At 42.9% G+C, this 27376-nt stretch overlaps 1 protein-coding gene and 1 long non-coding RNA gene across 5 annotated transcripts in view; one reads left to right on the top strand and one right to left on the bottom strand.

Moving 5' to 3' along the window:
* Ubqln1 (ubiquilin 1) overlaps nucleotides 1-21671 on the bottom strand; it is a 43452-nt gene extending 21781 nt beyond the window's left edge. For 2 of the 4 annotated variants that reach the window (XM_052157330.1, XM_052157332.1), the window contains exons 1-3: nucleotides 21304-21671; nucleotides 3633-3784; nucleotides 1138-1253 (exon numbers count right to left, since the gene is read on the bottom strand). In XM_052157330.1, coding sequence (XP_052013290.1) covers nucleotides 1138-1253; nucleotides 3633-3784; nucleotides 21304-21456 — 421 coding nt within the window. In that variant the 5' untranslated portion in view covers nucleotides 21457-21671. The remainder of the gene's footprint in view (nucleotides 1-1137; nucleotides 1254-3632; nucleotides 3785-21303) is intronic. The other 2 variants (XM_052157329.1, XM_052157331.1) reach the window with 1 other exon arrangement.
* A 2890-nt stretch (nucleotides 21672-24561) lies between these two features.
* On the top strand, nucleotides 24562-26620 carry LOC127665010 (uncharacterized). Its single transcript, XR_007973300.1, has 3 exons — nucleotides 24562-25658; nucleotides 25750-25834; nucleotides 26296-26620. It is a non-coding gene; the product is annotated as an uncharacterized LOC127665010 (long non-coding RNA).
* Nucleotides 26621-27376: the final 756 nt, after the last annotated feature.

Raw genomic sequence — 27376 nt, 5'->3', positions numbered from 1 at the left:
CATTTTTCCTCAATCTGGAAGGATTTCCTCAATTATACAATTGCAAAATCTCAACATTTGCAATTGTATAAAGAATAGCAGTGTAGTGGAAGAGGCTCCTGTGAAGTGCTTGCACTGCATGCAGGGGAGGAGAGGAAAGCTGTCTGGTCTGAGAGAAAAGATGCTTCACTCCCGGTACTCAGGAGACAGTGCTTTCATGTGGTTAGGACGCCTTTGAAACTTTTTTAAATGATCTATCTATCTATCTATCTATCTATCTATCTATCTATCTATCTATCTAATGTATATAAGTATACCATTGCTCTCTTTAGACACACCAGAAAGGGCATCAGACCCCATTGCAGATGGTTGTGAGCCACCATGTGGTGGCTGGGAATTAATCTCAGGACCTCTGGAAGAGCAGTCAGTGCTCTTAACCACTGAGCCATCTCTCTGGTCCAAGAGATTTTTTTTTTTTAAGTACTAGATTTAATTATTTTTTATTTTATGTATGAGTGTTTTGTGTGCATGCTTGTTGTGGGTACCACATGCATGCCCAGTGTTCCCAGGACCAGAAGACAGTGCCAGATCCCTTGAAACTTGAGTTATAGATGGTTACAAGCCACAGAATGAGTGCTGGGAACTGAACCAGGTCCTCTGCAAGAACAAACACGGAACCATCTCTTAACCAATGAGCCCCCCAGGACAGAGTCATGCCGCATACCTACAATCTCCACCAGGAAAGTCAGTGTAGGAAGTTCAAGGGTAGCTCAGGCTACATTTGCAAGATTTATTTTTTTTCAAACAAAACACAAGAGAAAACAAAAACAACTAGGATAGTCACTAGGTTCCTTTCTTGTATAACTAAAAAACTATTACTGAATTCATCACAAGTCAGCCTCAATTAACTATATCCTCAGATGCGATTATGTGCTAGTCAGATTACTACATATACATAGGCTACATAACTTTTATTATAAAGTAGAGGATTGTCACTTACTAAATATAAATGTAAGCTAAACAAACATACTTGTATCCCAAACTACTTTTAAAACATGATTACAGAAGTAAACCACAAAGTTTAAACTGTCCTTAGAGAAACAGAACATTTTACTCTGTGCACACATGTATGCATACATGCATGCACACACAACTTACCTAGGCCAAAGGAGTTGTTAGCAGCAGAACCAGAAGTGGGATTATTATCAGGAGTTGGAGAACTGGTCACGTTACTTCCAGTGGTATTTGTTTGCTGAGCTGAATTATCTTGCTGCCTAGTGTAAATAATTAAATCACAATGTAAGACGCAGAACTCATTATTTTTTAAAAGAATTTAAATTCGAATAGCCAGAACAACCAAGGGTAAGCTCTTGTCAACAGAATGTCATCAATACTTTGCCTAAAATTACTGAGCATCACAAACAAATATTGGAAATAGAACTTTAAGAAGTGACTACTGTCTGTCTTCTCTGAACTCAAACACATGAAATGCCTCACTGCTTTCAAGCACAGTGATTACATAGGAGAGCCAACTAGTTACCACCTTATACAAGATGGTTGTTGCCACCACTATTCACAGAGCTACGAGTAGTCTAACTTACATCCTTGAAACTGTTAAAGGTAAAAACGTAATACAATGACGGGGCTGGAGAGATGGCTCAGTCGTTTAGAGCACCGCTGCTCCTCCAGAGTGCCCAGTCCCAGCACGCACTCCAGGAGGCTCATAACCACTTGTAACTGCTACAGCTCCAGGAGAGTCAGATGCCTCCAAAGGCACTTGTGTGTACACACACACACACACACACAGTGTAGGCCTAAAAGCTGATGGGATTGTCAAGGCACTGGGTGTGACAGGGAGAGCTGCTGAGTGGGCTGGTTCTGACATCACTCTAACTAGACAAGAGTCCCATGTATCTCCCCCCTTTGACTGCCAGGCTACTGACATAATGATCCAAGGAGCTGGAACTTGTCTGCAACTCTATGCTGGGAGCAAGAAAGGCTGGAGACCTGGTGCCAACTAGAGGGAGAGCCTATCAGTTGGAAAGGGATTTCATCACAGTCCTTTGACAATTGGGTAGACCACCTTATAGGAGAAGCTGAAGTCAAGACAAAGATAGGTCAATAGGCAGGGCCTCACTTTTACCAGGACTACTTAGCTATGTACACCTCTTATCCTATATATTTAAGCCTAGTCTTACGTTACGACTCAGAAGATAGGGGTGGGGAGGCTGTCACTGGTCTATCTTGTTCTTCTCAGTATGACATTCAATGGATGTCCCCTCTCATCATCACCATTAGTTGTCTGTTTCAATGAGGACAAGGAATGGAGCCAGCTTGCTCAGGTGGCCAGGGCTGGGGTTCTGACACTAAGCTCTGGGTGCCATCTTTAGAGTTCTTTAGACCAGCAGACTTTATTAGAACTCTCTCTCATCTGACATCAATCTGATCATGGACCTTACTGCATCATTTACTGATTACATGGTCTGTTCTTCACGACGGCCCAGCATGGATCACCGTGTACGTGTACGTGTGCTCTGTGTTACATCACTGTCATGCAAGAAGCTGTCAAGTACAGAGCACAGGAAGTTCTCGGGGACAGCACAAAAGCCTGCCAGGGTGTGCATGCCTGAGAAGCTGCTCCTAGAGCAAATGCTACAGCAAGTCCTGTAAAATATGCACCACGCCATGCTCTCAACTGCAGACTGCAGCAAAGGAAGAGTGGGAAGAATCCTAAGACTGGCTGCGCACAGGGAGGTGCGCCTGTAATCCAGCACTCAGGAGGCTGAGGCAGGAGTAACAAATTATCATTGGCCTGGACTAGACTGACCGCCAGTCTCTAAAAGATACCTAGTGTGGCAACACAGTGAAACTCAGGCTAACCGTTGCCATGCTGCACAGCAAATCAAGGCTAACCACAAAGTTAATACTAATAAAACAGTAAGTTTTAGGAGGCCCCAATCATTCACTCCATTACATCATCTTAAATTATTTGTAGAGTGGAATGAGATAAGAAAATCCCAAATTCAAGTAAGTCCGATGAAGCTTTTTTACTAATGAAACAAAAATTGTTCTAGATGATATCTAGAACAATAATGATAAAATTTCTTTCAAAAACTTATCACACATTAATAATGACTTGTACTCTGCTAACATGTTACCTAAATCATGTCTAAAACTTTCCCTAAAGAGAACAGCTAAAAAACTAAGTTGTCACCTAACTCAAAAATTTTCTACCTGCCGGGCGGTGGTGGCGCACACCTGTAATCCCAGCACTCTGGGAGGCAGAGGCAGGCGGATTTCTGAGTCCGAGGCCAGCCTGGTCTACAGAGTGAGCTCAGGACAGCCAGGGCTATATAGAGAAACCCTGTCTCCAAAAAACTAAATCCAAAAAACCAAAAAACCCCGATAAAAATTTCTACCTAATAACCAGTTGAATTTTCTAAAGTATTAAGTGGGGGCCTGCCCTGTATCTGCACCCCAGCCCTCCCTGCAGAAATATTCACTCCACAGACAAGCAGATACTAGTAAGGCATGGAGTCACAATGTTGTTTTTCATCAAACATTCAAGAGAAACAAAGAAAGGTACTTTAGCTGTTTAAACACTAACAAGGAAAGCTCCTTGGAGCCTGAACTGGTTATTTAAACAGACATACCTGTTCTGTGTTTTGATGACAAGGTGAACCGTAAGTCCATCATGAATCCCATGCTGACTCAAAGTATCTTGATCTTTTAAAATTTTTCCAGCAAATATCAACACAAGTTGGTCAATATGAGATTTGAAACGTTTAGAGATTTCTTCTTTGAACTAAATAAGATAAAAAAATAAATGACGTATGTATTTTAGTAACACAGAAGTTTGTACAGTACCACCTAGACTGGTTTGTAGAAGTTCCTCCAAAGACCCTACTACAACCGCTGCATCTCCTCCTCAGTGTGCAACCATCCCATCTCTAACAGGAAGGACTCACTCCAGATGTCAAGGATGGGGCTGCTGCACATGGAGGAGATGACACGGTATTTGTTTCCTTCTTTTGCAACAGGACCAAATGTAGTTGGGCTCACAAGGGGCTTTGCTAAGCTTATTGAAACTGTGTCCCCAATCTCCATCATTAGCCCCCTTTCTTTTGAATTCCAATACACAGACAGGCAAGCTCATATTTGCAGCTATTTTTACTATCCTTATCACTTCTTTCATTCAATGTATATTACCAAGCAGTACCACTGAAAAGCAAATAGTAAATAGGGAAATCTTTTCCAGAGACTCAAACTATAAACAGAAAAAGCACAAAGAGAGTTAGTTAAAGAAGGCTTTCCAGAACTGAAAACCAAAAGCAGAAAAATTAGGAAGAAATCAGGAAAACCTGGAGAATTGCTTGCTGGAGAACAGAACAGCCTGCAAATGCAAAGAAAGAACAAGACACTGCAGACAAATGCTTACTTAAAAGATCACCATTTCTTAAGTCTCTACTAAAACATCCAAACTATACAGGCTTTATTCAAATTAGAAAACCTCAGTGGCCTGGGAACCCACAGTAACAGACTATACCAGAGCACCACAGTTGAAACCTAAAGGATCTCTCCATCACAAGTCTACCCACATTACAGAGGTGAGTTTCAACACGGAAGCCAGCACTGCCACAACAAAACCTGTTACACAGACATGAATCCAATGAGAAGGGCTCGGTGTCCCAGGTCTGAAATTCTTCTGGAAGCCACTAAATTGTTTTTAACAACAGTAAGCAACCCAATTAAAAAAATCCCAAATCTAAAAAAACATGCCAAGATAATCTGACCTTTCCAGTGTCCTGTTGTCACGCAAAGGTCTCAGGTCTCAGAGACCACACTGGGGAGGAAAGCTCATCAGGTGCATATCTAAGGCTTACAAATCTCCCAGCATCCGGGAAAGGAAGTCAGAAAGCACAGCCGCATGGTATAGCATTCTGTACACGGATCTATGAACAAAACTCTCAAGGTAAGTCTCAACACTTCATATAAACCTATCATTCTGTTTGGTTGGCTTGGTTCTGAGACAGGATGTCACTCTGTTGCAGAAGGTGACCTCAAACTCCCAGTGGTGCCTCCGCAGTCCTGGCATCACAGGCTTGAGACCTCACCAAACAATGTGGATTTTTTAATCTGCCTTCTCAACTCATACACACAAGCAAATTTCTGAAAGGGTAAGAAGCAGATTATATATATACAGTTGACCACAGTCAGCACTCTGGAACCTTCTCATCTGAGCTTTCCCCCTCTATTTGAAACTATATGATATATAATCTTTTTGTTGGTGGTGATTTTTTGAGACAAAGTCTCTCTACATTGCCCTGGCTATCCTGGAACTCATTATGTAGACTAGGCTGGCCTTGATCTCATAGAAATCCATCAGCTTCTGTAGGTAATTAGATGAGTGTGCCAACAGACATGCCTATGTGATATATTATCTTTTTCCCTAGGTATTTCCAAGTGACTTAAAAAAAACTTCACAAACACCATTTATATTCTATGGTATTCTACATGGAAAGAGCACAACTTAATCATCTCTTAGGTACCTCCTCCCTTCAGTAGTTATAAGAAAATATTTTTCTAAAGCTTAAATTATAATGCACAGAGTACAAGCATCGAGCACAGTGGATGGCCACTCTTGCTGCTCTCTTAATCCACAGGAACTCTGTTATTAGGATGAATCTGTTTTCAAACACAGAAAAAAGGGATTAAGACTTGGCCCTAAATGGTGTTAATAATAAATTGCTGCGCTGGGTTTCCAGAATAGATCTGATTTCAAGGCCAAACCAATACACCTCATATGCAAAATAATTCAAAATGAATTAATTAAATGTGTAACCTTTATTATAGGTTTGATAATAAAATGCATTTAATACATAAAATGAGAAAGTTGATCTAGATCAAATGTTTTAATCTCAAACTCAGAAAGGCCCTGATCTCCCTCACATTCTGAAGTAAGTAACTAGCTATAACCACTGGGCCATCAGATGGCTCAGTGCACAAACGTGCTTGTGGCCAAGCCCAACACCAGAGGTCTATTGAGATCTATCCCTGGAAACTTCATGGTAGTAGAAGAGAAATAGCCTTTGACGTCCACATGTGTATTGTGGTACACACACACACACACACACACACACACACACACACACACACACACACACACAGTTATACAGCATTTTATAGTGTTTGAAGATTTGAAGGTAAGATGCTAGATCTGAGGCATGCTCCTACTTTTGCCTCCAAATTCTAACTAATATAAAAGAATGTTTTTGTTTCTTTGTTTGTTTGTTTTTGAGACAGGGTTTCTCTGTATATCCCTGGCTGTCCTCAAACTCAGAAATCCACCTGCCTCTGCCTCCCAAGTGCTGGGATTACAGGTGTGTGCCACCAGCACCAGGCTTAAAGATGTTTTTAAGCTTTGCTGAATTATCACTCACCAGGCATGGTGACAAAAACCTTTAATCCCACCATAAGGGAAGCAGAGGTATGAAGCTCTCTGTGAGTTTGAGGCCATCCTGGTCTACCCAGGAAATTCCACAACAACCAAAGCTACACAGCAAACTCTGTGTCTCCAAATATATATAGTTCACATGCCATATAATTTGGCCACTTAAAGCATATAATTCGGGGCTGGAGAGATGGTTCAGTGGTTAAGAACACTGACTGCTCTTCGCAAGGTCTTGATTTCAAATCCTGGCAACTACCAGGTGGTCTACAACCTCCATGATGAGATCTGAAGCCCTCTTCTGGTGTGTCTAAAGACAGTTACAGTGTACTTACATACAATAATAAATAAATCTTAAGAAAATATTTAGTGTATAATTCAAAAGTCTTTAGTATATTTAGAAATAAGCTGCATTAATAAGAATCAACTTCAGAACATACTCATTCATTCCAAAAGAAATCTGTACCCTTCCTGCTATTACTTTCCTATGCACTCATTAATTCCTTCACCATTCCCAAAAAGCCCCACTAACTTATATTTTATACCTATAAGTTTGCCTATTTGCTATCATTTATTCATATCCTTAACTTACTCAGTCGTCTAGGACATGGTCCTTGGTACTGACTTGATAGTGTATCTTCAAGATACTGCACACTCTAGTTCCCAGAACAACAAAAACAAAAACAAACAGCATACCTGTACTTAATGATTATGGACACTAAGACCATTGCAGCCAGAGACAAATTGTCTTAAAGTCTCAGTTTCTTTGAATGCCATTCACTCACTGCTCACTTCTGTGTCTAATCTAATATCACTGAATCAAAAAATTTTAAAATTTATTAGTAGGTTACTATCCTCCTGAAACCCAAAAAACTTAAGAAGCTGCTGGGTGGTGGTGGTGTCTGTCTTTAATCCCAGCACTTGGAAAGCTTTGGCAGGAGGATCTTGGGAGTTTGAGGCCAGCACAATCTACAGAGGGAGTTCCAGGACCACACAGAAAAACCGTGTCTTGAAAAGCCAAAAAAGAAAAAAACAAATCAAAAAAGAAACCATTATATCTAAGAAACCATCTGAAACAGCGATTTCCTCTCTTTGAAGTACCCACCTATCTCTGATCTCCACCAATACAACTGGCAAAAATATTTTATACTGAAACATCTTGTAACTACCTACAAAGCAGAACTTGCCTTTCATGATACCAGCACATGTTCCTGGGCCATAGTCAACTCATATTTGGTCTGTGCTTTGCATCAACGTTTCTCTCTGTAGCACAGGTCTGTAGCTCTACAGTCCCCTCATCCCTGGTGACTGCTAGAGTCCAGCCTACTCTCCTCAGCTCTATGGGAGGGAAAGAGGCTCCCCACAGGCTCACCAACAGCTGTAACTATCAGACCTCCCACAGTCATCATGGTTGGTGTGCTGCTTTTATCTGTCCCCTCCCGATAGCACAATAGCGCTTGCACCTTTCCACGTCCTCACTGTCCACGTGGGAGCTGAACTCAGGTCCTCATGCTTGCAAACAAGCTTTGACCAAGAATCCCCATTTTCTTGAAAGATGAAAACGAGCAACCCACCCAATCTCTTACAGTGCTGTTTCTCACCTGTCTCATGGCCCTCAGAGACAAAACCTAGTAAAGGTAGTGAAGAGACCCAGCATTGCTCCTCGACAGACTAACAACATCAGCTCTACTCAGCTGTCCATGTGGGCACTAGGGGAGTGGGGAGGCAATGGCTGATGGCCACATCTAATCACAGATAGAAACACACACACATTTTCAAAGAACACAAATGATGACTTTTAGAAAGTCTGAGTGACAGATGGGGCTTCATCTGTAAATGGGAGGCTGACTCAGCACGTGGGTATAGTCGATTGTCACCTGGGTTAACTGGCAGGGAACGGCCACAGGCAATGCCAGACAGCCATGTTCACAGCATCCCTCCACGGCAAAAGTCAGCAAAGTAAGGGAAAAAAAAGCACCTACATCTGTAAACACAAGTGTGACTACAAATTATATGTCAATGGCTGTTTCTTAGGAAACCATACACAATCTCAGAATGAAATTCAGCAACCACTCCTTTATATTTACAAACTATTCACTTTAAAACCTTCATGTAGATCTACAAAGGTTTCACTCATAATTGCCAAAAATTTGAAGTTGAGACATTCCTCAGTAGATAATCTGTGGTGCATTCGAATAAGCACTGAAAAGAAGTGTACTCTAAGGTCATGAAAGGATATGGAGGAACTTTAAATGTATATTACTAAGCAAAAGCTGACAAACTGAAAAGGACCTACTATGTGACTCCAACTCACTGACCAAGGCAGGATCTTCTGCTGGCTGGGCAAGTTCTCTACCACTGAGTAGCATCATTTCCCAGGTTCAACCTGTTTGTACTTAATTATAAACTTTTTTTTTCCAAAGGGAGAAATAGTGACCTAGAGTTTTATATCCAGTAAAAATCCCTCAGAATTAAACTGAAATGTAAAGACAAACAGAGCGGCTCACAGGATCTTTTTCTTACTCACATAAACAGAGAAGGTGACACCTAGCAGGCAGACAGTTTAGGAAATGTATTAGGGTCCCTTAGGGACAAGAAAATGATCCCAGATGAAGAAATAAAAATGAAAAACTGTACAGAAAATTCTTCAAAAATGCCAACTTTACGAAGCTCTTATATATCTTGTGTCATTTGACAGGGACCAAAAAAGAGAAAGGTGTGGAATCCAGGGCATGCAGAGTTAAGAGCTCTAGGATCTATGCAGTATTCTACAAGTAGCAAGTACTTCCCGACAGGGACGATTTATAAAATTCATGGAGAAATCTCCAAAGGACATAAAAATAGTATATACCTATCAACCTAATAAAGGCGGCAACTGGAGTAAGGCAAACAACTTGATCTGAAAGCAAACGGAGAGAAAGTGTACACCACAAGCAGGACACAGAGACCAGTGTCCCCAGGGTCACAGTGCTGGATTTAAAGCAGGACTTCTTCGAACTGCCAAAGAGAGGAACTTAGGACAAGGCTGTGGCTCATCCCTGGTTAAGTGCCTGCCTACCCCTCAGGTAATGCTGGGCTAAATCCTCAGGATCCCCAGCAGGGGTTCGGAGGGGAGGGAGTAATAATATGACATCTTAGGCAGATGTGGTGATCCTCTTTGAGCTCAGCACTTGGGAGGTAGAGGCAGGTGGATGGAGGTCTACACAGTAAGCCTGGTCTACACATGTACATGTGCCTGCACAAGCACACACAATTATAAAAAAACAAAAACAAAAACAAAATTCAAAATAAAACAAAGTGGCTGACCCACTTCCACCATAAGCATCTTTTGAAGCACATTTAACAAAACAGGCTGACACTTGGTCAAAATTCATTGACACACTTCAAAAATTGGAATCTTATAGTACTCCAGTGACATCTGATCAAACACAAGAAATATACCACTTCCTTTTGGGGGGGGCAGGGGGGCTCAAGACAGGGTTTCTCTGTGTAGCCCTGGCTGTCCTGTAACTCACAAATCCACCTGCCTCTGCCTCCCAAGTGCTGGGATTAAAGGTGCTACCACTGCCCAGCAAGACACTACTTCCTAAGTGAACAAAAACTATTTAACTAACACCCCCCACACACCCCCACCCCCACCGCCCCCGCCCCACACCCCATAAAGAGTGAAGAAGCCAGAGACAAAACAGCCGGCACACAGATAACCAGTAGAGGGCTGGAGAGAGCACAAAGAAGCTCTTGTAGAGGATGAGTCTGGTTCCTCCTCATAACCAATATGGTGGCCCACAGCCATCTCTTAACTCTGGTTCTAGAGGATTCAGCACTCTGCCCTGGCTTCTATCTGCGTGAGCATGCGCTTGGTGTACACACGTACACAAAATAATAAATACATCTTTAAAAAAAAAAAACAACAGCACAAACAGCACAAAGATTTCCTACAAATTAGCAAGAAACACAATGCAGATGAAGGATCTTTACTTCAATAAAGGTGCTCTTCCTTTTCCATGTCAGAGACTATAAATTACAACAGAGCCTCTCTGGATGGCTCTGGGTTTGCAGGGTTGCAGTTGCAGTAACTGGCTGCCACATAGACTGCAGCCTGAAGTGTAAGCTAGTCAGTTTTAAAAGCACATTTCAAGGTAGACACTGGATTTGATTACCAAGACCTTACAGTTCCACTATTTGTCTAATAGGCTGGACACATTTGTGGTTTAACCAAACAAAACAACTAAAACGTGCCTCAATGGTACATTTATTTAGTCAAATCCAGCACTCAAGAACAAATAAACAATAGCCACAAGTGACTGTAGATAACTCAAAGCAAAGAAAACCATTTACAAGTGAAGAGAACCTCTGGTTTATTATATATCAAATTGAAGAAGGGGCAGAAGGGCAGTATCTGTTTTCTTTTTCTTTTTTTGGGTTTTTCTGGATTTGGTTTTTTTCGAGACAGGGTTTCTCTGTACAGCCATGGCTGTCCTGGAACTCACTCTGTAGACCAAGCTGGCCTCAAACTCAGAAATCCACCTGCCTCTGCCTCTCAGAGTGCTGGGATTACAGGCGTGCGCCACCACCGCCCAGCTCAGTATCTGTTTTCTAAAGAGAAGTGTGGGACTGGGGACTGTGGTTCAGTAGAGTGTTTGCCTCGTATCTGTATGCCCTACACTGAATCTTAACACTGCATAAACTGGGCACATTACTTGTAATCCCAGTACTCAGGAGATCAAACAGGAGGACTAAAAGTTAGGGTCATCCTTGGCTACCCAGAGTTCAAGGCTAGATAGTCTCAACAAACCATGAACTTCTGATTTGGTAAGAGACCTGGTACTCTAAACAATAACACAGAAGGCAACAAAGGAGAGAGTCAACCTCAGCTTCTACATGCATGTACACACATGTGAATGGCCTGCACAAACACACAATTCTTTGTTAATTATCTTTTTATTGTACAAGTATATAATTTTCTGGTACTACATCACCCCATTTGATGTTTATTAGAAAATTTCTAAAACCCAACACAAAAACACAAGCAGAGTTTTGCTAGACACACGTGAAGTCCCCTTCTCTATAATAAAGCAAAGGGCTGCTAACAATTACTGTCACAGACAACAGACTCCAACCTCATCTCAGGTTTGAGATGTGAGTTCATGGCTCTTCCTTCATACTGACAGAAAGCAGTGATGGGTGCAGCTGCTAAGAGCACATGCTTGCATCCTCCTCAAAGGGAAGCTGCCTTGGCTGACTCATGACTTAGCACTCAGAAAGAACTTAGATGTGGGGCTGAAGAGACCGACCGCACAGCGGTTAAGAGCTTACTGCTCTTGCAGGAGCCAAATGCAGTCCTCAGCACCCTCATCAAGCAGCTCCAGCTGCAGGAACATCAGACATCTTGGGGCTTCTGGGGGCACTCCCCCATGTTCTCTCTCTCTCTCTCTCTCTCTCTCTCTCTCTCTCTCTCACACACACACACACACACACACACACACACACACACACACACACACGCATAATACATCTTTAAGAAAAATCTCATAGCTGGGTGGTAGTGGAGAATGCCTTTAATTACAACACCTGGGAGGCAGAGCCAGGTGGATTTCTGAGTTCCAAGGCCAGCCTGCTCTATAGAGCAAGTTTCAAGATAACCAGAGCTATATAGAGAAGCCCTGTTGCATGCATGGTGTGTGTGCGCGCACACACACACACATCTATCTGTGAACTTGGTTTCAGTCCAGATACTGAACTGAAGAGAGTAAAGGGAAAGCCAAACAACCAATACCAATTAACAGAGGCATTAAAACTATTCCTGGGGCTGGTGCAGGGCTCAGTTCCTGAAATCACAGGATAAGGAGAGAAACAAGTCTCCAAAGTAGTCTCTTAATTATTCTCCAAACGTGTACCCTGGAATGTGTGTGTGTGTGTGTGTGTGTGTGTGTGTGTGTGAGAGAGAGAGAGAGAGAGAGACAGAGAGAACAAGCACGCTACTCCTCTGACAGAAAAACAAAACAAAACATACAAACCTGAAATATTTTCGATCACCTGTGCCTTCATTCTTAGAAAGGGTCACATAGTGGTCAATACTGTCACCCTGATAGGATAACAACAAACAGACTAGGAGACAAACCTGTGCACAAGTCTGAAGGTGTTTTTAGACTGGCTAATTAAGGTGGAAAGACCTAGCCCAAAACTTTGGTGTCACCATGGTATACACACACACACACACACAAATTTAATTTACTGTAACAAATTTAAAGTTAAATTCAGCTTTATTGTTTGCCAAGAAAATTATGTTTTGTTTTGTTTTTTTCTTTTTAAGATTTACTTAATTTATGAGTACACTGTCACTGTCTTTAGACACACCAGAAGAGGGCATCTGATCTTATTACAGATGGTTGTGAGCCACAGTGTGGTTGCTGGAATTTGAAGTAAGAACCTCTGGAAGACAGTCAGTGCTCTTAACCTCTGAGCCACCCCTTCAATCTAAAAATTGTTTATGATTTTTTTAAAATTGCTTTATTTATATAAGTACACTGTAGCTGTGTTCAGACACACTAGAAGAGGGCATTAGATTCCATTATAGATGGTTGTGAGCCACCATGTGATTGCTGGGAATTAACTCAGGACCTCGGGAAGAACAGTCAGTGTTCTTAACCACAGAGCCATCTCTCCAGCCCCAGTGATGCTGGTTTTGTTGTTGTTTTTTAAAAAGAAATTTTATTTTTATTTTATGTGCATGGTGTTTTGCCTGCATGTAAGTCTGCATAAAACATGTGTGCCTGCTGCCCATAGGTCAGAAAAGGGTGTTGGATCCTTTGAGACTAGTTCTGGAAGGCTGTGAGAAAGCATGTAGGTGCTTACAATCTAATCCAGGTCCTCTGCAAAGCAACCCACAGCCCTTTTAATGGCTTAGTCTGTCTTTCAGCCCCCTCACACCATTCTACCAGGAAACACTGTTACATAGTAGATTTCTAGTAAGCATTGCAACAAGCTGCAGAAGCTTGCAGTTTCAGTAAAGGGATACATAAAGTCTACCTTGTTTCTAGAGGCCAGTCTCATTGGCTCTGAAAGGCAGACAGGAATTGCCCAGCCATAGTTGCCCTCTGTCTAAGAAACCCACATTAAGTAATAGCTTCTTAATATTTAGTAATTTTTGAAGCAGTTTAATACTGGTTACTTGAATCTACCACTGTGAGAATATTTACTACACACAAACAAGTAAACACTACAGATAAGTGCTGTTTTTCCTGGAGAACTGATTGGCAATCACTGACTAGTTTAACATGGACTCCTCAAAAAACTGATTTCTCTGCACATCTGAAAATTTGTCAGGGGTCAGTGAAATGGCTCAACAAGTGCTTGCAGCCAGGCCTGAAGAACTGAGTTTGCTCAACAGGCCTGATGTGGTAGAAGGAGAGAACAATTCCCATAGGAAGTCCACACCTGTACCCTGGCATACACACCTACACATACCAGAGACAAGTGGAATAAAATAACTGTTATCAGTTACAAGCCATCTTTGATACAAAATGGCTAATACTAAATCATTTTCTATGAGTCAGAGGAACTCTCCAGCTTAAAACCTGAGGACATTGAGAAAGGGTTGGTGAAAAGCACTTGATACCCAAGCCTGACAACCCTGGTTCCACAGCTGAAGAACCAACTCTCTCTCTCTCTCTCTCTCTCTCTCTCTCTCTCTCACACACACACACACACACACACACACACACACAGAGTTAAACATCTTTTAAAAAGTTGAGTTGGGCTGGGTATGCTGGTGCATATTTGTAATCCCAGACCTTGGGAAGCAGAGACAGGAGGATCTCTTTGAGTTTGAGGCCAGCCTAGTCTATATAGAAAGTTACAGGACAGCCATAGAGACCCTGTCTCAAAGAAAGAGTTCTAAGCTAGGAGACTGAAGGGAGAGAAGGTTAAGATGAGGTCTCCAGAGGACTGTACCCATTTGTATATGCTTCACTCAGTAAGGTTCCACAATGGGTTTTTAATATTAAATACATATTGCACAAAATGTTCAAAATTCACTCACAAACACACTGTTTAGGGAGTCTACACTATCCACTAGGTTCTAGGAACCTAGATAAATAACATCACCACTCCTTCCTAGCAGAGAAGCATCAAATAATCCTAACTATGTAATTTTGAACTATAATAAATGACACACACATACATGTACCAACTAATGGCGTTGTGAGAAAATGCAACAGGTGACCCCAGGGAAGCCTGGGCAGTCAGGCATACTTCTTTGAGAAACTGACCTCTGTTCTACAATGTAAAGGATTGGTAGAAGCCAACAGAGAGTAGGAGGCAGGCCAGAACAAGCTGTACACAAGCCCTAAGGCAGAGGTCAACGTAGTAACAGGTCACGGGATTGCAGACAGTGAGGCTAACCGATGAGGCCAAGGAGAGGGACGCCATCAAAGGAGCAGCAGGCAGAAGCCATCAGAGGGCCCTGACACTAGCTCAGATGGACCTTTAGTGTCCATCATCTCATTAACAATTTTCAAATACTACTCTAGGAATAAATGGGAGGGGAGAAATACAGAAGTCAGAGACTACCAGTAAGCTAGAATGTCATTTCCAGGCAAGAAGCAATAATAGCAACTTGGTGAGGTCAATCCTCAAACATTTTTCAGCAACTACCTTTCTCTTAATTACATCACTACAGCAATCTGTATCTTACGACACCATTTCAAAGAAGAGCCATTATGTAAATCTCAACTCCTGATATTAGAAATTAAAACTTAAAAATGGCACTTGGGAGGCAGAGACAGGCGGATTTCTGTCTACAGAGTGAGTTCCAGGACAGCCAGGACTACACAGAGAAACCCTGTCTAGAAAAACAAACAAACAAACAAACAAAAAACCAAAACAAAACAAAACAAAAAAACCAAAACAAAACTAAGAAAACCACCCTTAAAAATTTTAAATGTTGAGCCGGGCGGTGGTGGCGCACGCCTTTAATCCCAGCACTTGGGAGGCAGAGGCAGGTGGATTTCTGAGTTCGAGGCCAGACTGGTCTACAGAGTGAGTTCCAGGACAGCCAGGGCTATACAGAGAAACCCTGTCTCAAAAAAACCCAAAAAGTTAATTCAAAAATTCTCTTTCCACATTCCTAGTCTTCAGAAAGACAGCTGTTAATTTTTTAGTAAGATAAGTTGTACCAGGGATTAGAGAGATGGCTAAATGTTAAGAGCACTGGCTGTTTTTCCAAGGGACCCAGGTCCTAAGTATCCACATAGTTAGTGGCTCACAGTTATCTAACTCCAGTCTCAAGGGATCTAACACACTTTTTTGGGCCTCCACAGATACTAGGCACATGCGGTACATAGAGATACATGCAGGCCAAAACACTCATATACATAATTTTTTAAAAGCTTTTAAAAAGTATCGCACTGTTTTAAATTGTTTTCATACTTGCCATTGTTGTGGGTAGGAGGAGGACACATGAGTGATGATTCACAGTGGCGATCAAAGGACAACCTCTGAAAGTCAGTTCTTTTCTTCCACCATGAGTAGCTGGGACTCAAAACTCAGGTGTCAGGACTAACAAGTCCCTTTACCCACTGAGCCAACTAGCTAGCCCAGTTTGCAAAATCACTTTAATAGATGACAGCTGAGTTTTCCTATGTGTTGCAAATATCTCAAAATCTCTGCCAAAAATAATTTGTGACATTTAAAGCAAAACCACATTATCTCAGAATTACTGACATGTCTGTCTTAAAAGGCTATTGGTAATACTTAACAGTATCTTAGTGACACTCAACAGTCACTAGGACAATTATAATCAAAGACTGTCAATAGCAAGTGTCAATGAGAAAGTATTGGAACAGTCTATTTAGAAAATACTCTGGCAAGTCAGGCGGTGGTGGCGCACGCCTGTAGTGCCAGCACTCTGGGAGGCAGAGGCAGGCAAATTTCTGAGTTTGAGGCCAGCCTGGTCTACAGAGTGAGTTCCAGGACAGCCAGGGCTATACAGAGAAACCCTGTCTCGGAGAAAACAACAACAACAACAACAACAACAACAAAAACACTTTGGCAATTCTCTCCAGAATTAAACATACAGTTACCATGTGACCTACCAATGCTACTCTAGGTCTACACCCAAGAAAAATGAAACTATATGCCCACAAAAAAGCACATGAATCACGAGTGCTCAAGGAGATATTAGTCATAACAAAAATACACTTACATGTATGTCCAGCAGGTGGGGGAAGAAATAAAAGGTGGTACACATCCATATAGAGGCATATCACTAGGCACAACATAGGAACTACTTGGGGGTCAGTGGGTAAAGGCATTTGATGTCACACCAGGCACCGTGAGTTCAATCCTTAGGACCCATAATTATCTTCTGACAGCTCCACACCAAATACACACATATGAGCAATAAATAAATGTTTTGTTTTAAGTCCTTGTAGACTACAATTCAGATAATCTATGAAAACATTGTAAGGTGGACAGAAGACAAAACCATAAACCCACTCTGGGAAGGCTGAGGCAGAGACAGCAACCTGAAGGCCGGCCCGGGCTCTACAGGGAGAACTTGTTTCAAATACTGAGACAATGAAGAACAGAGTTTCTTTCGGGGGTGATGGTTACATAAGCCTAGGAATGTTCTTTCTAAATGACATCATTTATGGCTTAAAGAAGTCAACTGTATGGTCTCTTAAGTCTTAAAGAAAAGTTAAGCAATATCTGCTAATTAAAATCACTAAATCAGTTCTTCGGCAATTCCTTAGAGTTTGCAAAACACTAATCTCAGGGACATATTTCTTCCTTAGTATATCCTATATTACTGCTTTAACCCAGCCTTCTTGGTAAGATGCTATCCAGAAAAATACAACAGAAGCCACAGAAATTACCCAAATAGACATAGTGGAAAAGGAGAGACTGAACAGCACAAGAGTCCCTGGATTCAATCTCCAGCAAGAGAGAAGTCAATCCACATTCACACATTATGTAATGCAGTGTGTAGGAAATTTATCTTAACATATACTATCTCTATAATCTGGTTGATATTTTATAGCTACATCTTAGTTCCATGAAATGATACTTTTACAAACCTAACACTTACATAGGGCTCTTAGCGTTAAGATGGGCACAGGGTTGGGGGGGTGGGGGGTCGGGGGGTGGTCTATACTCATCCTGCATGGCTTAATGTCAATGTTATTTGTGATGACCTCAAACACTGTAATTTCTCTCATCAAAACATTCAAAAGTTACACACAAGCTCCCCTCCACTCTCTACACCAACTCATACACACATTGCTCTACCTGATCTTTTGACAGAGAATTCTGGATTCTCCAAGCTGCCGGCAACTGTTCATAACAGGGAGCAGAAAAAGTCTCATAGGCAAAGCCACTACACATTTGCCTTTTTTGAAACTATGCTATAAAGTCCCATATTAATAAAACACTGTGCGATACAAACTGTTCCAGTTACTCATAAATAGCAAATTAAACATTATACAGTTCATTCTAGTTACTCTATGAAAAACATTTTGCTCTAATTTGGGCAAAATTTCAGGCTTCATTAATATATATCAAACAAGTAATACTCATTATACATAAACTGTAAAAAAATACCTTAGTTCTACTTGTTGGTTACAAAAAGAAATCAAGAATTAAGCTGGGCCTGGTGGCACACACCTTTAATCCTAGCACCCAAGGGCAGAAGCAGGCAGATCTCTTGAGTTCCAGACCAGTCTGCTCTACATAGTGAAACCCTTTCCCAAAATTAAATAAAAATAAATATCACCAACTTAACTTACAACTTACCAAGGAAGTTTAAGATAATCTCACCTAGTTAATAACATACTCACATTAATACCATTGCTAAATAGCCTGCACTATGCAGGCACACTGAGATTTTAACTAGAAAATCAACCAGGGGGTTGAACCTGTGGAGATGGCTCAGTGCCATACAAATGTAAGGAACACCTAACCGCAAAGCCCCAGACCATGTAAAGGCCAGGCTGTAACTAAAGTGCTTGCATGGGGTGGGGGTGGGGGTGGGGTGGGGTGGGGTGTCTCTCCTCTCTCTCTCTCTCTCTCTCTCTCTCTCTCTCTCTCTCTCTCTCTCTCTCTCTCTCTCTCTCTTCTCTCCTCTTTCTCCCTCCCTTTCCCTCCCCCTCCTCCCTCCCTCTCTTTCTCTCTCTCTCTCAAAAAGAGAGGATTTCCTGCCACAATGAAGCCATTACTCTGTGTGCTAGCTTAAAGAACACTTTAAAATGTGATTTGCCAAACAGCATAAAGTCTTCAATACAATCTTTTTCCTCCTTTCCCCCTCCCAGATTAAGAATTTTCAGAATCACATATTTGCCATCATCAGCCTACCATTGAAAGGATGTGGGCTCACTGAGGATTCAACCCAAGGTCTTCTGAACTACATGCTGGATCCAACGCTCAACTATGACTCAGCCCCAATCACAATTACAATTAACCATTTAAAAGGAAACCTTACTGCCTTCAAATATTACTCTGTGACAAACTTTACAGCAAACACCGAACCTAGTAAGTTCTATAAGGAAAGTCTAGCTTATAGAATGGCAGCCCCTTTCTCGTGCTGAGAACAGGACTGTGCCTCGGGCACCTGAAGCCTGCGTTGTCCTGCACCTGTGCACGTTTCTGCTTGTCCTCCCGACCGCCAGCAGCTTCATGTGCTGTCAGTTTGTGGTGCAGGCTATGCTTTCAACTCATCACATGTTCTGCTCCCAAAGAAAACAGGTAAGATTTTAAACATTAACCAACATTAGAATAAGTTACCTAGGGAAACCTTACTTTCATCCATTAAAGTCATATTTAGTTACAGCATAGTAAAAGACAAGCTTCCACAGAATTAATCTTACAAAAACAAAAAACCCAGAAACCTATAGATGCTCACCTAAATAATTTTTCTATTTATAAAGCATTATTTCTAATGTCTGGAAATAAAATGTGGAAGCTGCCAGGAAGATAGAAATCTAAACTGGGACTCTGAGGACGACCCAAGAGCTTCACAATATGTCCTCACATTCACTAAACTGTTACAATTAAAATTAAAAACAAAACAACAACAACAAAAACCCTGTTCATACCAAATACTAACAAGAAGACAGAGGAACAGCACACACCTGATGAGTTTGAAGCCAGCCTGTCTACACACTGTGAATTCCAGGACAGCCCAAGTTACAGGGTGAAAACCTGTCTTTTAAAAAATGAAAAACCTAAAACTAAAAACATAAACAGAGCTATTCTAATACAGATAAAAAGCATATCATCTCAAAAGGATTTCTACGAGGCTGTTCACAAGAATTACAACCGGAGGAAAAAAGATGACCCTGGGCAGTAGATTACGACACATTCATGGTATGGAAAACAACTCAGCAGTTAAGCACAGAGCTGAGGACATGGTTCAGTGGGAGAATGGAGCCAGAGTATGCAAATCTCTGAGGTAGGAGTACAGACCTTCTCAAAGGATGAATCTCAAAAAATACGCTGAGTGAGGAAAAGAAAAAAGCCTTATCCAAAAGACATTAAAGACTGCTTATGTGAACTCAAACTCTTTTGGGGAAAAAAAAATCCTCACAGGGGTGACAAAAAGAGCGAGTGAAGAGAGAACAAAAGACGAAAAGAGTGCAGTCAACTATAACAGATTTCACCTATCGAGGACTTGGCTGACACAGGTGCAGAGGATCTTCAAGAACTGGCAAAAGCAACCACGTCCCATCACTGCGCCTCAAATTTATATGGAATACCATTTTCAAAAAAGTTGTTCTCAAGCCATTAACATGCATGCAGCTTGTCTTCCTTATAAGGGTAATATTGATATTTACAATTTTAAAGTGTATTTTAGAAATAGGAGATGCATACAGAAAACGCAGGAAAATGTCAATTGTGGGTGACGTACACACCTGCTGGAAAATATAAAGATGGTAAACGTTCTTATAGCAACGTTAACAAACAAGAGTCAACAAGAGTTTCTCTCAATGGTGCCACACAGCCTCTTGCTTCAGAAAAAAACCGATCTCACCTTTGGAACTAGATAGACCTTGAGAGAACTTAAAGGTACGCTCCTGTGGTGGGTACTTGCTTCCTCGCATAAAACTGTTTACAATGTTTGATACTGTCAACAATTCAAGTGCTCTAGAATGTGTTGAAACATACATTTGATAAGTTCTACCAAGGCTCTTAATTAACTGCAAGACTTGTTTTCCTGAATAGACTTTAAAGCAATTATTTGATAAGAATTCCCCTTATCACCGATTGGGTTTTCTTGCGGTCCGTTTCAACCTCTAATACCCAGCCAGGTGTCTGTCTTGGCTCCCTAAAAATCAAATAATAACCTACCCAATGGCTGGCAACGATGACGAAAGTATTGTAACAGAAACAGCAAGTCGCCTATGAATCAAAGTCATTTACTTCTCTCAGGCGTGAGCTATTACAATGTGACTGAAAACAAGTTCCACGTCATAGTTTTTATATAAAAGGCTGAAAGGTGGGAAAGAGTTCAGCATTCAAAACCGAGAACCAACCTTCCACGTGCTTCTCACCCCCAAATCTCTCCAATTAGCAGGCAGGTATAACAATGACCCCCACCCAGCCCGGCCAAAGGCCGAGCGCCGCCCGCGCCCAGCCTCCCCGCAGCGCCCCGCTCCTTTGTGACAAGTGGGAGCCCGAGGCCCGGAGCTAGGCGGCCGCGGCGCGGCGCAGCACAGGCCGCGCGGCTCGCCCGGCCCAGCCCCGCACAGCTCACGCAGCGGAACCCGGCGGGGCCCGACCCCGGACCGGAGTTCGCCTGGGCCGCCGCCCGGCCAGGCCGCCCCTCCGCCGGTCTTCCCGCCCCGTCGGCGACACGGGGGCCGCCCGGCCCGCGCCCTCACCTGCTGGACCGAGCTGTTCTCGGGTACAGCGAACTCCTCCTTCTCTTTAGGCGTCTTCACCGTGACCTTCATGATCTTGGGCTCTGCGGGGCCTCCGTCGGCCGCACTGTCCTGCGCACCCGGTGGGCCGCCGCTCTCTGCGCTCTCGGCCATGGCGGTGACTCAGGCGAGCGCGACACTGGAGGCTGCGGCCGGGTCCGCAAGGCGCGACAGGTTGCGGGGGCCACCGAGGGTGCGTAAACGCGGGCTGCGGGTGCAGGCCCCGGTGGGCGATCGGCAGCCGTGTGGACGCGGGGACTCTCCGCGTCGCCGCCGCTTCCTCCTCCCGCACCTCCCCCACGCTCGTCGCCGGCGCCGCGCAGGGCACGCTGGGTAACGCGCTGGCCGCCGCGCTGACTCCTGGCGGCCGGGTGCGCGAGGCACGCCGGGTAGTGAGCGCGTTGGCGAAGGAGCCGACTCATGCACGGCAGCGCTCGTTTCTTCTTTAGCCGGCCGACGAAGCGCGGGGTTCCTCCAGATCGAAGGAGCGCTGGGCACGGCGGGAGAACTTAACCCATTTCGCGTCTCCCGTTCTTCGTTGAAAGAAATTTAAATGGGGTTTCTGCAAGGCACCATGATGGTGCACTAAGATGACGTCACGGCCAGCGAACTTGCTAGAAACGTCTGGCCCATAGCTCACGGTCCCGGTATCCTCCCCACCTGGTCCCCATGGGCGTCGGCTTATAAAATAGCGGCGAGTTACATTCTTTTAATAAGCATAGTGTTGGTGCGCGGGTGGAAGGAGTTGCTAGTGCCTTGTCTTGTGCTCAGGGCTTGGAACCTAAGCCAATGGAGAAAGGTCTTTAAAGGAACACAGGAACAGACGGCAGTGAGCAACCAACGCAACCGCAGGCACTCACTGTTTCAGTGAGGCCAGAGCTTCCCTCCCTGAGTCAAACCGGTTTGGTCAGAAGATAGGGCCACCCAGATTGTTTGTCTTCAAAGCTGCGTGGGGGACAGAAACAGAATGCCTGGGACTGTCTACCCAACGGGTAGGAGTTAGCCTAGCTGATGTGTGCCTTTTGTATTCTGTCTAATTAAGTTACTGTGCAGCTCGGGCTTGAAGTGACATCAGGGATAATGGTTGAAAAAGTATTTTCAGCATAAGGAAGGCATAAATAAGTTATTTCACGTGTGAATTCCACGTCATTTATTTGTAAAGATAACGTGTGATACAGTCCGGCATTTTAGCCAGCATTGCACAAATGTGGACTCTTGATAGCGTACTTGACCTAAATATGCAAAGACATTCCATAGTTCTGCTCTTGGGCCATCGAACCCAGTTCTATGATTAACTACGGTTGCATAAACACTTCTTAGCAGAGCCCTTTGAAATCTGGGTCAGAGTTTCGAAGTATAAAATGGCGATACAAGTATCACTTGATATCACTTAAATTTCTGCCAGCATTGTTCAATCAAAGAAAGAAGTCATAAGCTTTATGTCTAGGTGTGGGAAAATTGTTACTTCTTGGGGTAGAAAGTTCCACCGTTGGGCAAGGCAAGCATTTTGGAATTTTCCCTTGTATATTTACATATATAAAACCTTTCCAACTTTATTAGTTCCCCTGTTGTCTGGTTTTTCTCCATGCTGTATTCTCCCTGTGCACTTCCCTAGGTTGCCTTCCATGATGACTTCCCCCCCCCCCAGCCCCCAACATACACACACCCACACACACCTTCCCTGTCTAACTTTACCAGTTTTCACATCATATTCCCCAGAAAGTCTTCACTCCGTTGTGCTTTAGAAACCCGATCTGTTCTGCTCTAATAAATTGGCTGTAGATAACATCTACTGGTGTATGTATAGAATACCCTTGTAATTGTCTATATTTCATTTCTAAAAATCTAAATTTATTTTCTAAAAATCTCTAACGTATATGGCATGTTGTGTATGAGAATTCTCCCAGCTAAGAAGCAATTGCCCTCTGGGGTAGTTTAGCTGCACTTTCTTGGAGTAGGCTTCTCCCACCTGACCTTACTGACTACCACACCCCTTCTTGGAGTTGTAGGGAGGGTCACAAGACCCTCATGGGAGTATCCTGCCTTTCTCTACCACCTGTTGTTTACAATGCTGCCTTAATTGCAAGTAGCCCCAAGGAAGGCCTAGAGTAAATAGGCCAAAGAAGACTTGACCTTTCCCACATAGACACTGCATAAAAACTATCCAGGAGTAAGTACCCGCATCCCTGTAAGGTACCCTTCACCTATGCTCTGTAAGGCAGTCCAGTAAGGGTCATTTGGGCTCAGGGTTTGAGGACATAAAATCCATCATAGTATGGGAAGCTTGGCATGGTTCAGCTTGCTGCTGTGGTCGCAGGACTGTGAACCAAGAAGTAACGCTTAATGTTCTCTTCTTTGCCTTTGTATTCAACCCAGGAGCCCAGACCACTAGGACAGTGCTGCCTACGTTCCTGATAGCTATTCCTCCCACCATTTCTCTCTGGAAAAATCTCACAGGGAGGTATAGTCAAAGATGAGCCTTAGGCGCATTTAGTCAGGTTGACAATCAAAATTAACCATCGCCGACAGGAAGGTAGGGTGCCATTAATTAACCTCCATGAAGTTAACCTGTCAGAATCAAATTATAAAGGACCCTTGGCAATGTGGACAGGGATTTTCTAGATAAAGGATCTCTAACTTTCTCCAAAGATAAGGGTCCAGTGGGCCATATGGTCCCAGTCCAAAATATTCAGCGGGCATAGATTTGCTGATCTTTGGTCTGGATGTTTATTTGAATCTTTGGCAGTGGGAATGGGAGGTTATTAAATGGTTGTTCTGGAGGCAATTATAAGAACATTTCAAGCCATGTAGTGGTGGCACATGCCTTTAATTCCAGCACTTGGGAGGCAGAGGCAGGTGGATTTCTGAGTTTGAGGCCAGCCTGGTCTACAGAGTGAGTTCCAGGACAGTCAGGGGTATACAGAGAAACCCTGTCTTAAAAAAACCAAAAAATAAAAAATTAAAAAAACATATTTCAATTGTTCTACATTTAGTTGAATGCAACTCCCAAATACTGAATCCAAGATCGATGAGTAGCATTTGTCAATTTCCTTGCAAATGTCCAATTTAAACTACTTGAGGTTACTTGGGTCATAAAACCTGAAATTTGACCATTCAGCTCTCATAAGCTAGTCTGAGCCAGCTCCAAATAGATAGCAGATCAGGACTTTAGTCCCTGCACTTTGGAGGTAGAAACGGCAGATCTCTGATCTCAAGAGCAGTCTGGTCTACAGAACAAGTCTGGGTTCTAGGACAGCTGGAGAGGGGCATTTATTCAGAGAAATCTTGTGTGTATGGGATGGAGTGGCAGGGGTGCAGGTAGTATTCCTTGACAGAATAAGTTAACAAGAATTCACTGGGCACCATTTAGCAAGTTTATTCTAAGCCTGTATGTAAGAATTGATATAAGAAATACAATGGCATACACATGTCAAATAGATGATAAAAGAAACATGAACTCTTACATGTTATTCCCTGTCCTGGATAGTTTTATGTCAGCTTGACTGACTAGAGTTACCAGAGAAGAGGGAGCCTCTATTGAAAGAATGCCTCTGTAAGATTGAGCTGTGGACATTTTCTTAATTAGTAATTGATGAGGGAGGGGGCCCAGCCCATTGTAGTGGTGCGATCCCTAGGCTGGTGGTCCTGGACTCTAGAAGGAAGCAGGCTAAGCAAACCATGAGGAGCAAGTGTAAGCAGCACCCCCATGGCCTCTGCTTCAGTTCCTGTTTCCGGGGCCCTGCCCTGTTTGAATCCCTGTCCTGACACCCTTCAATGGTGAACAGTGATGTCAAAGTGTAAGCAAAATAAACCATATGCATCTCCGAGTTGCTTATGGTCATGATGTTTCATCACAACAATAATAAACCTTAACTAGGACACTTCCTACTCTACAATCTGTATAAAAGTCTGAGCTTCAGTAGACGCAGGAGGATTAGAAGTTCCAGGTCATCCTCATCTACAGAGTTTGAGGCCTACCGCAAAAACAAAACAAAAAATAAAACCCACATTTTATTGAAAGTTTAGTTCCAAGTCTGTGTAATACTCCAGATAAATCTTGGTGTGTTTTCCCCAGTCTGTAGTGTTGCCAAGATTCCATTATAAACTTACATTTAATTTCAGTAGTATTTCACACTCTTGCTTTTTATCTAACTGGGATTTACTTGGGATTTGGGAACAGGCCTAAAAATATCCCAAGTGTATCTTCCCGTGGCATTTTCTCCAAGCCCAGTGCTGCTGATTATGGGAACATAACCTCCCAAGGCTCATCTCACTGAAGTGGCAAGACTGGTTCTCCTGGAGGCCAGGAACACAATGTAACTAACTACCCTGGGAGGGAGGCTCTGACACCTATTCTATTGGTTCTCAATATTGCAAGCCTAATAACTTTTTTTTTTTTTTTTGCAGATGATAGATTTATTTCAAACAAGTGGATTTAAAAAGTTTCCTGAACTTCTCTATGTAAAGACTCTATTGTAGAAGCCATAAGCAGGTGAGCAGAATGGAAATGGTAGCTGCTCTGTAGTAAGAACATTTCAAACTCTTTTATGAAGCAAATCTAGGATAATAAAAGCTTCTGAGGTCTTCAGGACTGATCAGGTGGATGATGAAAGGCTTTTTCCCTCTGGCACGCTTCAGGGGGAATCCATCTTTTGCCTTTCCTGGTTTCTAGAGGACAGTCACATTCTGTGGCTGTGGTTAAGTCTTTTCATTTCCAGCCTGCTGACACTTTGGGCTCCCAGCTTGCCTTCTTTCGTTTTATGCAGGTTTGGCCACCCAGTTAAGTAGATGGCCTTTGCTGCAACCCGGTAGCCAAGGATTTTGTAGACTAGACTTGGACAGCTGCTGTGAAACAGTTTCTTCTGAGATTGAAACATTGTATCCTGCTTTAATTAGGAAGGTAAACAATTCAAAGAGCTTCTGGACATCTCTGAATCTTACCGAATTCCTTAGGTCTCCCTCCCTTCCAGAATAATCAATAGGAACAAAGTTGCAAAGAAAATTCTCAGACAAGTCAAGTTTCCAAAGAAGACTGACACCAGACCAGCTGCCTGAAAGACGTTTAGACCAACTGATGTGCCTGGAAAGGATACTCTTTAACCTGCTGGTTTGTGTGCAGTCTGTAAGGTGTGCTCCATGTTCCCAGCATTGTCAGATGTCACCCTGCTAGGGTGAGCTTTGGTGATACAACTGTTTTAGAGTCATTTCTGCTCCTGTAAGTAACTCCTCATCCACATTCCTGCAAATAACCCCAATAAAACTCATTGGTTCACCAAAATGTACTTTAATGGAATCCCTACTTGTTCTGTCCTGGGATCTCTATCTGGGGGGGAGTAGGTGTGTGTGTGTGTGTGTGTGTGTGTGTTGTGTTGCCTTCCCAGGAAAGGTTTTGAACACACAGCAACATGCAAGCAGGAGGACCCCATAAAAATTGTATTTAAAACATCCACCACACACTGTGGCTTCAGTCTTGACTAAAGGTACACTTTCCATGAATGTGACAGTCTTCTGGTCCTTGACAATTTGAACTCCAGACTCTGGAACAAATCCAGTTTTACTCTGCATTAATAAGGCTGCTTCTGTCCTGTCTACAGGCTCTTAGTAGGGCAAGAACAGCCTACAGAATTAGCCACCATATTCTTTAGTGCCCCAAGCCCAGGGTCTCTGAACAAATACCACAAACCATCAGAAACTACTTCCTAATTATTGTATCTGTATTGCCTTTTCCCAAAGCATTAGTCCAGGTACTGGATGTATCCGAGTTTTCACTTCCTTTGTCATGGCCTGGCAGCAAATGTTCTGCATAAGAGGGACAGTTAGCCCATTCCCTAGTATCTTTTTTTTCTTTTTTTTCTTTTTTCCTTTTTTTTTTTTTTTTTTTTTTTTTTGGTTTTTGGATTTGGTTTTTTCGAGACAGGGTTTCTCTGTATTGCTCTGGCTGTCCTGGAACTCACTCTGTAGACCTGCCTCTGCCTCCCAGCGTGCTGGGATTACAGGCGTGCACCACCAACGCCAGGCTTCCCTGTTAACTTAA

Source organism: Apodemus sylvaticus, chromosome 14 (assembly GCF_947179515.1).
Source record: "Apodemus sylvaticus chromosome 14, mApoSyl1.1, whole genome shotgun sequence".
Lineage (NCBI taxonomy): Eukaryota > Metazoa > Chordata > Mammalia > Rodentia > Muridae > Apodemus > Apodemus sylvaticus.
The sequence above is the reverse complement of the archived record's forward strand: the minus strand, read 5'-3'. Positions and strand labels throughout refer to the sequence as shown.